This window comes from Aptenodytes forsteri, unplaced genomic scaffold, assembly GCF_000699145.1.
Source record: "Aptenodytes forsteri isolate BGI_AS27 unplaced genomic scaffold, ASM69914v1 Scaffold426, whole genome shotgun sequence".
NCBI classification, from domain to species: domain Eukaryota; kingdom Metazoa; phylum Chordata; class Aves; order Sphenisciformes; family Spheniscidae; genus Aptenodytes; species Aptenodytes forsteri.
The window spans coordinates 1,815,038-1,827,127 of record NW_008794010.1 but is presented as its reverse complement, the minus strand read 5'-3'; the positions used below and the strand labels follow the sequence as shown (position 1 = coordinate 1,827,127).

The window sequence follows — 12,090 nt, the reverse complement described above, 5'->3', positions numbered from 1 at the left end:
AAAGCCTAAAAGTAAAGTGATAAAATTTGGATAAATAATAAAAATTTCAATACAATTGTATTATCTAAATATAATATATTTAAATAATACAAATTTAAATTCTATTTGCTAATGAGAAACAAATGCTAAACAAACAGCCTAAATAGTCCTCCTGTTTCAACAGTAAATTTAATCTCTCTCTAATTTAATAGTTTATTGAAATGTACCACAACACAACAGTCTCTAACATTACTATCCCCTTAACTTATTATGAAAGACATGATTTGTTTATAATCTCAGGAAAACAAATCAAATAACATAAATTTTCTATTTGGAATATAGCTACCGAGAGCACTTCCTACTGCTGTTCAAGTCAGTTATAAAAGTCACAGTATTTAAGGCCCCTGACGCTATCTTTTCCTTCGCATCTTATTACTCGGGTCAGTCATACATCCTGAATAAAAGTTCCTCTTTTAAGCCACGTAGACTTCTTTTTATTATAGCAATTTACCAGCACTATAAAATGACACATTATCTTCAAATATTTCTTACTCATATTGATAGATGATGACATCTTCCCTCTGATTTTGCTGCATGTATTTTGAAAGATACTTTGTTCTACTTTGGAGGACTACCTTTCAGGGTGAGTTAAGAAATTTCTTAACTTTATTATCACATGTATTCTGAAATAACATTGAGATACTAACAGATATATTATTTCCACAGGGAGATACATCTTTCTGCATTTTTTTTTCCTTTCAGTGATAATTTATTTAATATTTTGAACAATCTTGCACAATTGCTGTCATCTTTAAAAGGCAAAGAAACTTATTTCAACAAGCCAATGCCAACATTAGGTTGGTGAAAACTACAGACAAAAACTCTCAAAACATTGCTGAGCACATCAGAATTATTAACATACAAACTACTTCATTCAAAACCAGTTTAACAATTGTCTTTGTTCAGGCAATGAAATGCCAGCTATACATTAACTCTGTCAATATATGGAAGTTTGGAAGCAGGTAACTAAAGAAAACCAAGCAAAACTGCCCTGTGACAAATAACTCCCTGACTAGCAAAATATGGAATCACTGTTTTATCTTTCCAGCAGATGTACACTCTTGCCAAGGCCCTATTATAGAATAATGTATGTATCTTAACTTGTCAGAGAGCCCTGCAGCCTGCAACAGGTGGCTTCACAATATGCTCTACAAATGGAAAAAAAGCAGGCCCCCACTTTTTGGTCTTCCTTCTTTCAAAAAGACGATGCTATTAATGTACATTCGCAAAGCTCAACAGCTGGCATCCAGAACTTCCCAGGAAGAGCTGGGCTGTTTCCAACAGACATAAGGCCAAGGTACGTGCCAGTGAGCAAGCTGGAAGCTTTTAATGAAAAATATGATTAGGTATCTCAATTATTTGGCTTCTCTTATATCCGCAGAGGTTCTGGTTCTCAAAAATGGATTAATTCCTAAAGTGTAAGATGCGGGCATGTTGTAAGTAAGGTATAGAGCCCAAGTGAATAATTTCTATCAGCCTTGTGAGGGTCATCCAAGACATTTTTGCAGTGTCAGCTGGTTTTATTCAGTCCAGTTGCTGTGCAGGAACAGCCAACATTGGCAGTGGTGTAGAGAAGAAAGGAGTAGCTCCAGGGCAGGAAAGAAGTATCAATAACAAGGAGGCAACAAAAGGGACTTGAGGGATAAGGATGTAGTGGAAAGGGGGAAGAAGAGATAAAGAACTATTTCCTGTTAGGACTGGCACAGAACACTGCCTACTCATTGCAGCTGAGATGAGACCACAGCAAAACACAACAGTAAACAAAAAGCTTGGTGGGTGCTACCAATGAAGACACACTTTGCAGATTAAAATGGACACAATTTTTAAAAGCTAGCACAATTTCTAATTTTACTTAGAAGGACAGTCACACCATCTAAACATATGTAACTGCCTAAGTTGAGGGGCTAGGCTCCCCATGCAGGAAAGGAGTAGGACAAGCTGCTTCATAGGATGACTTTGAGAAGAGAAGCCCACTCCAGGCGATTCAGAGTGTCCTCTAGCAATGCCCTTCCCCCTCCGTTTATGGATGCTCAATCCTAAATTAGATGCCTAAATTATGGGAATGCTTCCTTTAGAGATAAAAGGTCCAAGATAACTGTCCAAGACTACCTGAACAGAATTATTACCTATTCTGATTTATTTTACTGATCTCAAGACAAATACTATCAGATAAAAGTCAAACTTGGAAGTTTCGTATATTTACTGTCTGAAACATTTCTCTATAAGGGTGCACATAATTTATGTAAACATAAGACAAAAAACAAGCTAAAAGTTTGGGCTGTTTGCAAAATGTTTATGTCAAACAATGGCACAGTTCTGTTTTGATTAAGGATGGTGAGAGACAGCCAAATACACATGCACTGTAGGTAATCAATCCTCTTAAGAGATGCAGATCCTCAAATTTACCTCATTAAATGTACTAATTTTATAGTATCTCCATTAAAACTTATCATCCTGTAAATCTCTCCCCCAGACAGATTCCACATAGCTACTTTTCCCTTCTACTAGCTACTACTTCTACATAGCTACTTCTTCACTAATGAAGAACAGTAATGAAGAACGGGATTCCAAAGTCCAGAAGAGAGCCACTGTGTTCAAAGATTTGTTGCAACAGTATCCGGTGCTCCAACACAGCAACTGAAAACTATACTATTTCACTTACACATTAAATGTCACATACCTATTTTAGTATCGAGAAAATGCTCAAAATTGTTTTTTGCTGAGATGACTACAGGAATCTCCTGATTGGTAAGCAAATTCACAGCTGTCACTGAAGTAAGCGAGTCTGAAAACAAATGTAATGATCACAATAAGTAAAATATGACAGAAAATACGCTAAGAGCATTACTTACTATTAAAACTCAGTTTCATGAAATTTAAATTAGAATTTGGTTTAAATAAGAAAGAAAATGAAAAGCCTAATCACATTTCTGAAAAGTTCAGACGTATTGAAATCTTCAGTAAGTCTGATTGATAAATTTTCATGATTAGAAAATATATTTATAACAAACACTTGAATAAAAACAGAGTAATATTTGGACTATAATAAAAAAATAGTGAGTCCTTAACCACTATTTGTGTGCTGCAGAGTTGTCTGAATTGTAAGCCCTGAATTATATACTAGCAGACGTTACAAAATTAAGCAAAAAAAATCCAGTTATTCAGATGAAACTGAAAGGGAGCATATATACTACGCTTATGATTTGCTTTCTTACAGAAGAACTACAAAGCATGAGAAACATTGATCAGTGTAAAAAAAGAAACCTAAATAACCAATTGACTTCCAAACAGAATATTCATATTCATACTAGAGATGAGGAACCTAATGTCCACAGGGAAGGGGAGAGAGAAGAGGAGAGAATCAAGGGTGATAAACTGAAATTGATTTACAATGTGTAGCTTTGGTGGCTCGGCAAGAAGAAAATCAAACCTGAATACTCCAAGTTTTGAGGATTCAAACCCCACATCTCAATTTGGACCTGTTTCTAACTTTTTCAGTGCCTTTAAGTTGATGATAATTAAAATAATTAAATAATAGAAATAATTAAAATACAGACTGCTAAGAGCTTCCTTTCACCTATCTTCATAGCTAAGCTGAGGAAAGTCTCAGTCTTGTATTGCTACGCATAAAATCTGCTTGAAATAAAATAACAGCATTTTAGAGAATAGGGCTACTATATCTCATCAGTCTTGTTAACACAAACAATATATTTATTTATTTCTGATTACTACTTTTTCAAATTTCAGGTCTCTGAGATACCCATATTCTAGATAAAATTTCTCACGTTCAAACCACCGCACATAGCTTTCCTCCTCTCTTTAAAAAAATGTACAAAAGGAATAATTTCACTCTTTAAAGGCAACTAAGCAAAAAGCCTCATGAACAGGATGCTGAGTGGGTAGGACAGTCTACTTTTAAAAATAACTTCTCTCTTCCACCCAGCAATAATTTTGATTTTATGCTGGAACCCAAAATAATAACGCCAGTTTATGAAGGCACTCTTTCTTTTGCTCATTTGCTCACATCATTATTATAATAGCTGTAAAGAGATGATATTACAGTTACAAATGTAAAAGAATGTATGCATAGTATTATAACGAGATAACAAACAATATAAGGATCAAATCTTAATCTCAGATACCTCACACTGACAAAACTAGAAGACTTACCAGATTCTAAATTAACATAAATTTTGCTAGGCTAAAAAACCATGAATGTTTGAAAACCAGTTTCTCACCTCTATTTAAATAATAATAGCCTAAAATACAGAGCTGTACTCCAAGAGTAAAGGTATTAGAACTTTAAGTTACTTTGCTACGAAACATCTTTTTTTTTCTCTCCTAGAAAACATAAAAACATACCCTCCTAATTATTTAAACGAGAACACAGTGAAGAAAGGGAGTTAGGAGACTATCTCTGCTGAAAAGAAAAGAATTAAAATTTTAATGTTACTTGTGAATGTTTTAAAAAAATCTTGGTTAATGTGAAAATATGGTCTATCCAAGGCCATCAAAAATTTCTTTTTACTTAAACACCATTGTTGGCCCTTCACATGTACCATGGCTGAAATGCAAATTTGAAAGTCCATGTAGAAATTCTTCTCCTTTATGTTCTCTTCTTTGGAAAATACCAGTCCGTGCCTTTGAAATGCTCAAGAAATAATAAGAAATATCAGCCAATTTCAACTGAAGAATGCATACAAGTGTATTCATGACTAGCAGAAGCACACAACAATAGCAGAGTTACGATTCTGGAATTGTGTCCACTTTAAAGCCTCTTTTTCAAGGTCTTATGGCTGTCATTATTCCAGATGAGAGTTTCTTATTTTAGTTTATTGTTAACAGACACAAAAAAAGCCTTTCAAGTATTTTCACATAAAAACAGTATTAAAAATATATTGTAGTCCTTATAAAAAATAAGTTTTGCACCTGTGTGTTTGGCTTAAAGCACAAGATCCAACAAAGATACAGGCACGTACATGTGGACGTGCGTTTCTGGGGTTAGTGCTTTAATTTGGCTGAATTGTAAGAACAGCAAATGTCTTCCTTTGTTCCTTAATAAAAATTCTCCAAGCTTTGCTCAGTTCTGAGACAAGGGCTCTACATACTCAACACATTCAGACTCCATTTTTTTCTGCTAGCAAGCGAACTTTATTAAGGTTATAGAAATGAAGCACTCAAAAATAAAGCAGGTTCTGTTCAACCATCACAATTTCCCACAAGATTCCTGCTTCATTGCTGCTGACATCAGATGTTATACAGACAATGAAGCCACATGTTTACCAGTGAGTAAAAAGTAAATATTGAACACCAGCCTGAAGTGGAAACAAAAAATATTCGGTATACTTTGTATTTACTCTTACAATTTTCAGGTTTTCCAAACAACAAAAAAATAGTAGGCCAGGGATGCTAAACAAAGGCCGAATTGGTGGTAGGAGCCTTCAGGAAACCAGTCAACACCAATTAAAGAATTACCTCTTATTTGTATCCTCTGTATAAGTCAGGACCTGCCATAGGGCTACTCTGAATTTACTCCATTAGAATCTTGTATGAACTAAGGATCTGCACAGCAGAGTATTGTTTTGCTATCTATCAATGATCCACTTTGCTATGTGTTAATGATCTCTTGCCCTCTTTATATTCCCTATGACAGGAAGAGATCATCGCTGGTGCAAGAGTTGGTTCTGCTGTCTTTGTGCTAACGACAAATTACCATATCCATATAGCCACGAGATTTTCCAATGGGCTGACATAGTCAGAGTTGGACTATTCACTTCTGGTACGTGAGGAAACAAGAATCTGTTCCATTGCTTTTATATACGATGAAGTTTTACGGCCATTACAAAAGGAAGAATTCTAACAATAGCTGCTGTTACTGTATCTGAAGCCAGGACAGGCTGATGTGACACTGTTTGACATACACAAAGAATCAAAAGACCTGTTCCCTCTCGACAGGAACAGCTCATGCTCAGCTTAACACACATTCTCTGAAGATCATTCTCTAAAATTGTTACTCTTCTACAACAAAACGCAGTATGAGAAAAATATCACCTTTCCCTGGGATGAACTCCCTCTGAAAGACTTCCTTGAGACTGCTATTCCCATGCAGGAGTCTGTGAGTTGGTAAGATATATAAATGGGAAGCTCCATAAATGGCTTCAGGTGTATAGGTGTAAGCTGCTAGCTTCTCTTCTGTTACTTTACCATTAACCTGGAAAAGAGCAGAAAATATCCCCGATTAATTTATTTTTTTCTCCATTGGAAGTGCAGTGGTTTTAGATTCCCCTTCCTTTTTATGCAACTAAGAGATATACATCATGCTGTAGAAATATAAAATTCTGAATATCAAAGCCAGATGGATTCCCACTATGGGGAGTTTCCAGAATCAAATCTTGACAAAATCTACTTTTAAGACCTTAAGAAAGTTGCTTTACAATCTTGCCTCAGTTTATCCAAATATATATAAAAATATTTACATTCTAAAATAATTTGTAATACTACAATGTCCAACCCAAACCATTCTGTGATTCTGTGACTGTGCTACTGAACTAGATTCAATCCCTGGTTAAGTAACCTGGAATCCTTCTATTCCCTTTTAATATGCATGCCCTGTTTCCAAGAAATGGAAATGAGACGTTACCTCTGAAAACTAAAGAGAATTTAAGATTTTCTCAGCTACAAGGCTTTCCACCACACTTCTCTGATGAAGTCAATGCTGCAACTTATATACAGGAATAAAATAATAAAAGGTGGCACAACATTAAAACAACTGGACATAAAATGAGAGTAATAAACTTAAGACTGCTTAAGAATTATCACCCAGCACTTTCAACAGGCTTTATATTTTAGGTCAGTTAACTGTGGAGTGTATGCGGGTCTTATAAGGAGATTTTTCTACAACAGGTATTGATATATATTTTCAGAAACAATTGACAAAAACAACTTAAAATACAAAAATGCACCTTCTAGCAGTGTGAAATTCAGAGGTATTAAGAAAGTTTAAGCTGTCTCAATTTGAGGTTCCCAAAAATTCAGTATTTTAAAATAAGAAGTCACTTTTAAAATGTTAGACCAGAGTAAATGAGCACAATAAAGCTCTGAAGCCCAAGGGCTGAAATTCCATCAGGCTCTCTGAAAATCTCTTTTGCCACTATCATATTCAAAAAGCCTTTTGCATCTCTTCAGAAGGACTTCAGATTTTACCATTTTTCTGTAGATAATTATAATTCTCTTAAGGTTTCTCTTTCCTTCCTCTGCTTTCTTTCTATCCAGACTTCTCTGTAGCTCCATCACTACCTAATTGTCTAGTTTTCATTATTTTAATTACCGTATGTAATAAATGAAATAATGGACATAAAGTGGCTCCAGACTTCTCTGTAGCTCCATCACTACCTAATTGTCTAGTTTTCATTATTTTAATTACCGTATGTAATAAATGAAATAATGGACAAACGTCAATAAAGTGGCTTGCCTGAGGTCAGCTTGGGTCTGACAGAGAAGGTGCTGTGCAGAGCGGAGCTAAAGTCCAGCTAGATCCCAGCTGATTTGTGCAGTGCCACTTGATACTGCCTCTTGGTACTGCTTCCCTAAATGTCCTGGCTTTCAGGAATGCTTATTAGCTGGCATGTATTTTGGCACAAATACACACAGCCAATTTGCATCCGATGTTGCACTTGAACACACAAACCCTTTCCTAAGGAGGACAGCAGGGAGTATCTCTTCAACCTGCAAGTGGTGTTCTTCGGGATCTGTGCTGGTCTGGGCATGAACATATAATAATCTCCTTTAGCAGGTTTCAAGCTTTTTAGATCTGAAAATCCATTCCCATCATGCATTTAAGGGGTTGTGGTTAGCCCAGCCAAGATAGCAGCATTGACATTTCTGACTTACCTTTAGCAAGAAGTCAAGAGAGCATCCAACACAGTCACCTATCCAATTTGCTTGCATTTCTTTTATACCATACCACTCAGGGAGATCGGACAAAGCATCAAACATAGCCTGATGCAATAAAAGAAAGAATTAGAACATTCAGCTTTTGTAAGCATACAAATTAAGGCTATGGGTTTAATTATAACTAACAGCAAAATGATAAGGTGCTGGTAAAAACATAGGAAGAGGTGTTTTTATATTGCTGCTGCCCCAAATTAATCTTTTTGAGAACAGAATTAACACAGCACAAGCCAGAGGTATGACGAATCCAACAGAGATCCTATTGTTGTTAAAAGAGGCCTTCCTTTTGAATGGACTAAACCTTAAACACAGAACAAAACTCTTAGATGAAAACACAGAAAATATTCCCAATGGGTGTAAATTGTGGGAAGTGTAAGTGACGTAATGAGCTGATCACAACTACTGACACATAAGAGATGTGCTTGCAGGTATGAAGCCTGCATTTGGATTAGTTGTTCTAGACAATAGCCTGGAGATGGCAGTCAGAAAAAAGACATTTATATGTCCTAAAGTTTTCAAGCTCTGACTTAAAATGGCCAAATAGAGTTTCCAGCTGCCTATCTATTTTTCATATTTCATATTGGTATTTTACGAAGCACAACAGGCTGTAAAATTGAGTGGGATCTTTAGGTAATATCATCCTGTAAAAAAATAATAGTATAATATATTACGCAGCAGAGAAGAAATTAAGTGTTGGCTCCTTCATTAGCCATGATGTCCAACAGCCAACCTGTACCTTCTATGTATATTTATACTCAGCAAGAGATATATCCATATATTTACGTGCTTTCTGATGTGTGGCATGGAAGCATAACAGACTATTCCAAGCTAACTAATATTTGCCTAAACCATTTGAACAGTATGTTTTTAATAAAAGGAATCTATAAAAAAGTAAAGGAGAAGATGTACAAAGGGATGGATAACTCAAAGCTCATCTCATTTTTCACTTCATAACACTTCACATTTGTGTTATGAATACTCCATGACTGTCCAAAATCTTTACTTTGGCAGAAGTACAGCCAGAGGCATGAGTCACTCAGACAGATGGTGGATATGCTGAACAATTACAGCTAAAATCTAAGAATAAGGCAATATGTTGAATAATTTTTCCTTCAGCTGTGACTCCCAACGTCAAATGTGCAAGCTCTTTATTATCTCATTAATTGCTAACAACCTGCAAGGATGGACAGTGGCTATTACATGCTGCTCAAATTAAATAGTGGGTAGTTAGATAATTAGCGAATATACAACTCATTCTTTTTCAGCTGATGTGCTTTAACTACATTCTTAAATATTTTCAGAGTGAGATGCATAAAAGACATTATAAGGATTACTTTCTAGTTATTGCTCTGTTGTATATCTATCATTCAAAATACAACAAAGGGCATGTCCTTCATATATCATAATATTACATCACCACTTGGGATTATTATTGCTTTCTACATCCTTAAAAATCAAATTCATTTTCTGATGATTTATAAATAAAAGAAAGGTAAGGTTTTGGAAGGTTTTTAATCATACTGTAACTTTAATCAGTTGTAGCTCACAATTGCAAGTATACTGTATCACAGATAATTCCAAAGTGTCATTATTCTCATTCATTTTAGTGTTCCAGAGACTACTGAGCTTTATCTGCCATGAATAATCCGTGTACATATATATCTAGCAAAGAATAATGAATAACTGAAGATATATATAGATACAGAGATATATATACACAATACTTGGATACATTCTTTGTAAGAATTTTATGCATTTTAGAAAAAATGGAATTGTGCCAATACACACAGAACTGGCTGGACACATTAGCAGATTTTTATAAATTCTCCTGCTTGGATATCCACCCTATTCTACATTACATTTTGCTGGCAGAAGCAGCTAAATGTGCATGTGCTCTACTGAAACTGTACAGTCTGTAATTGCTTGCCAGCAAAACTTTCTAGATGTTTTTTCACTGCAGGATGTTTTTCACTTACATCCTTAATACCAGTGTGATAATGATTTTAACTCTAGTTAGTTGGCCTTATTAGGAGCTATAGGCTACAGTTTGACTTAGCCCAATTCTTCTCTTGATAATGCAATTGCTTCATGCAGCTAAATACAGTAAAAGCCAATTTAGCTTCACCTGAATGACAATAACAAAACTTATTCTGCATGATGACACAGCCTAGCAGAGTTTGCAAACACAAACCCTTCGCATCTTAATATGCACATGAACAGTAATATAGCGTGACAAAAAAAAACCAACCAAAAAAACCTTAAAAAATTTTCAATATGGAATTATGATTCTCATACACTCAACACACTACTTTGGTTTCTTGTCAAGGCTACGAATAGCAGGTGAAGTAGAAAATGAACAACATGTAAAACAAACATTTTACATAGTGTAACAGAGGCAAAAAATACACAGTATGCATACTTCTAGCATGTTAATAAGTGTTTCTGGATGGTAAATTAACCTAGGATACTCACTAACAGGAAAGTAGAAAAGCACATTAATTCTTACACACATTAATGCATTGTACATTCAAAATTCATCCATGCAAATTAGGAGGTTTTTAAAAATTGCTTAAGGGAAACCCTTTTAAAGAACTTTTAGTTTTCAAATCCAATTGCACTACACCCTGCAAAACATAAATCTATAAATATATGTTAAAACTATTATTAATTTTTAAAAGTTATATGTAGCCTGTTTGGGTATAAGAAACTCTTGAGTTGAAGCTGACCAACGCTAGCATAGAAATTCCTGACTATTATAAGCTAGTGTTTGAAAAGTTAAATATTAACTCCATGAATTTTCCACATTCTTTTTTAAAATGTTTGGTAAAACATGAACTATTACAATAGTCCCATGAATTCTTCTCCAATTATTATTTTGCAGTTACTGATATGATTCCTTAAACAAAAATTCTGACCATTAAGGGCATGTACATAACTCCTAGTCATCTGTGCCACAAGTTTGTTAACTAGGTAACACAGAAAAGACAATCAACAAGAAGATTCCCAGCACATAGGCAAATAAACAAAAGTAAAACCATGCTGGATTCTGCAAGGGACAAAGAACAGCAGCAGCATTACAATCCAGTAAGCAGAGAGTAATAAACTTATCAAATAAATTCCACTTTCAAATTTCTGATGATGACCTAATAGTGAGAAACTTGGAAACATTCGGTAGCAGAGTCTTTCTACTTTCATTTTTCATGGCTCAGGAAGAGACGATAAAACTTAAAATGCAAACATCTAATTACAGGAGAAATGACTCTTATCTTAATTAAACACAAGTCAAGGTAAAGCATAAATACATTTTGACAGTCTTTCAGATCTAAAAATAGACTCGGGAAAAAGCTAAAGAAATCAAAGCTACATTTGGGGATGAAAATGACTTCAAGGCTCTTACACCTTTAGGAAAGTTTGACCTAAGTGCTGAAGAAGTTGAAGATTCAGGATAAACTAATGTTTCACAGGACTGCTTTACTCTTTCAGAACACCTAGAAAATTCTGGCATAGCTGGAAGATGAAAGTCAACCAGTTCAGATGATCAGAGAGTCACAAAATCAAGATGAGTTTCATGAAAATTCATCACACACAACGATGACCAAGTCTGAAACTAGAAGTAAAGCATCTGGAAGTGGAAAACTGATCTCACATATCCAGCTGTTTAGTCTGTTGAAGATTCACAGAGAAACAGAACTTCAGTTTAGCAATCTTCAGACAGAAATAGTACATAAAATCAAAGAACAGAATTGCTTTATAATTTCCCAAGAGTATCTCAACTCCCAAAGTCTCCCTCCTGCTTGTAGTTCAAAGAGGGAGGATTCTGCTGAGCACCTGAAAAATTCAGTCTCTGACTTCAGGAACTAAAATTTTTAGTATGATCAATGCCTGCCACTAATTTCATACTTAGTAAAAGGATTTAAGGATGTCAAGGGCAACAAGAAAAGATTCTATATGTACATCAGGGATAAAAGGAAGATGAGGGAAAATGTGGGCCCTCTCCGGAACAAAACAGGAGACCTGATTACCCGGGACACGGAGAAGGCGGAGGTACTCAATGACTTCTTTGCCTCGGTCTTCACCGGCAAGTGCTCGAGCCTCACCGTG

The 12,090-nt window shown here is 35.3% G+C and overlaps 1 protein-coding gene across 1 annotated transcript in view; it reads right to left on the bottom strand.

The window, feature by feature from the left end:
- Positions 1-12,090, bottom strand: part of LARS2 (leucyl-tRNA synthetase 2, mitochondrial) — a 92,575-nt gene that overhangs the window by 41,983 nt on the left and 38,502 nt on the right. The window contains exons 7-9 of the mRNA XM_009290374.2: positions 7,930-8,037; positions 6,091-6,250; positions 2,720-2,824 (exon numbers count right to left, since the gene is read on the bottom strand). Of these exons, the coding sequence (XP_009288649.1) occupies positions 2,720-2,824; positions 6,091-6,250; positions 7,930-8,037 (373 nt within the window). The remainder of the gene's footprint in view (positions 1-2,719; positions 2,825-6,090; positions 6,251-7,929; positions 8,038-12,090) is intronic.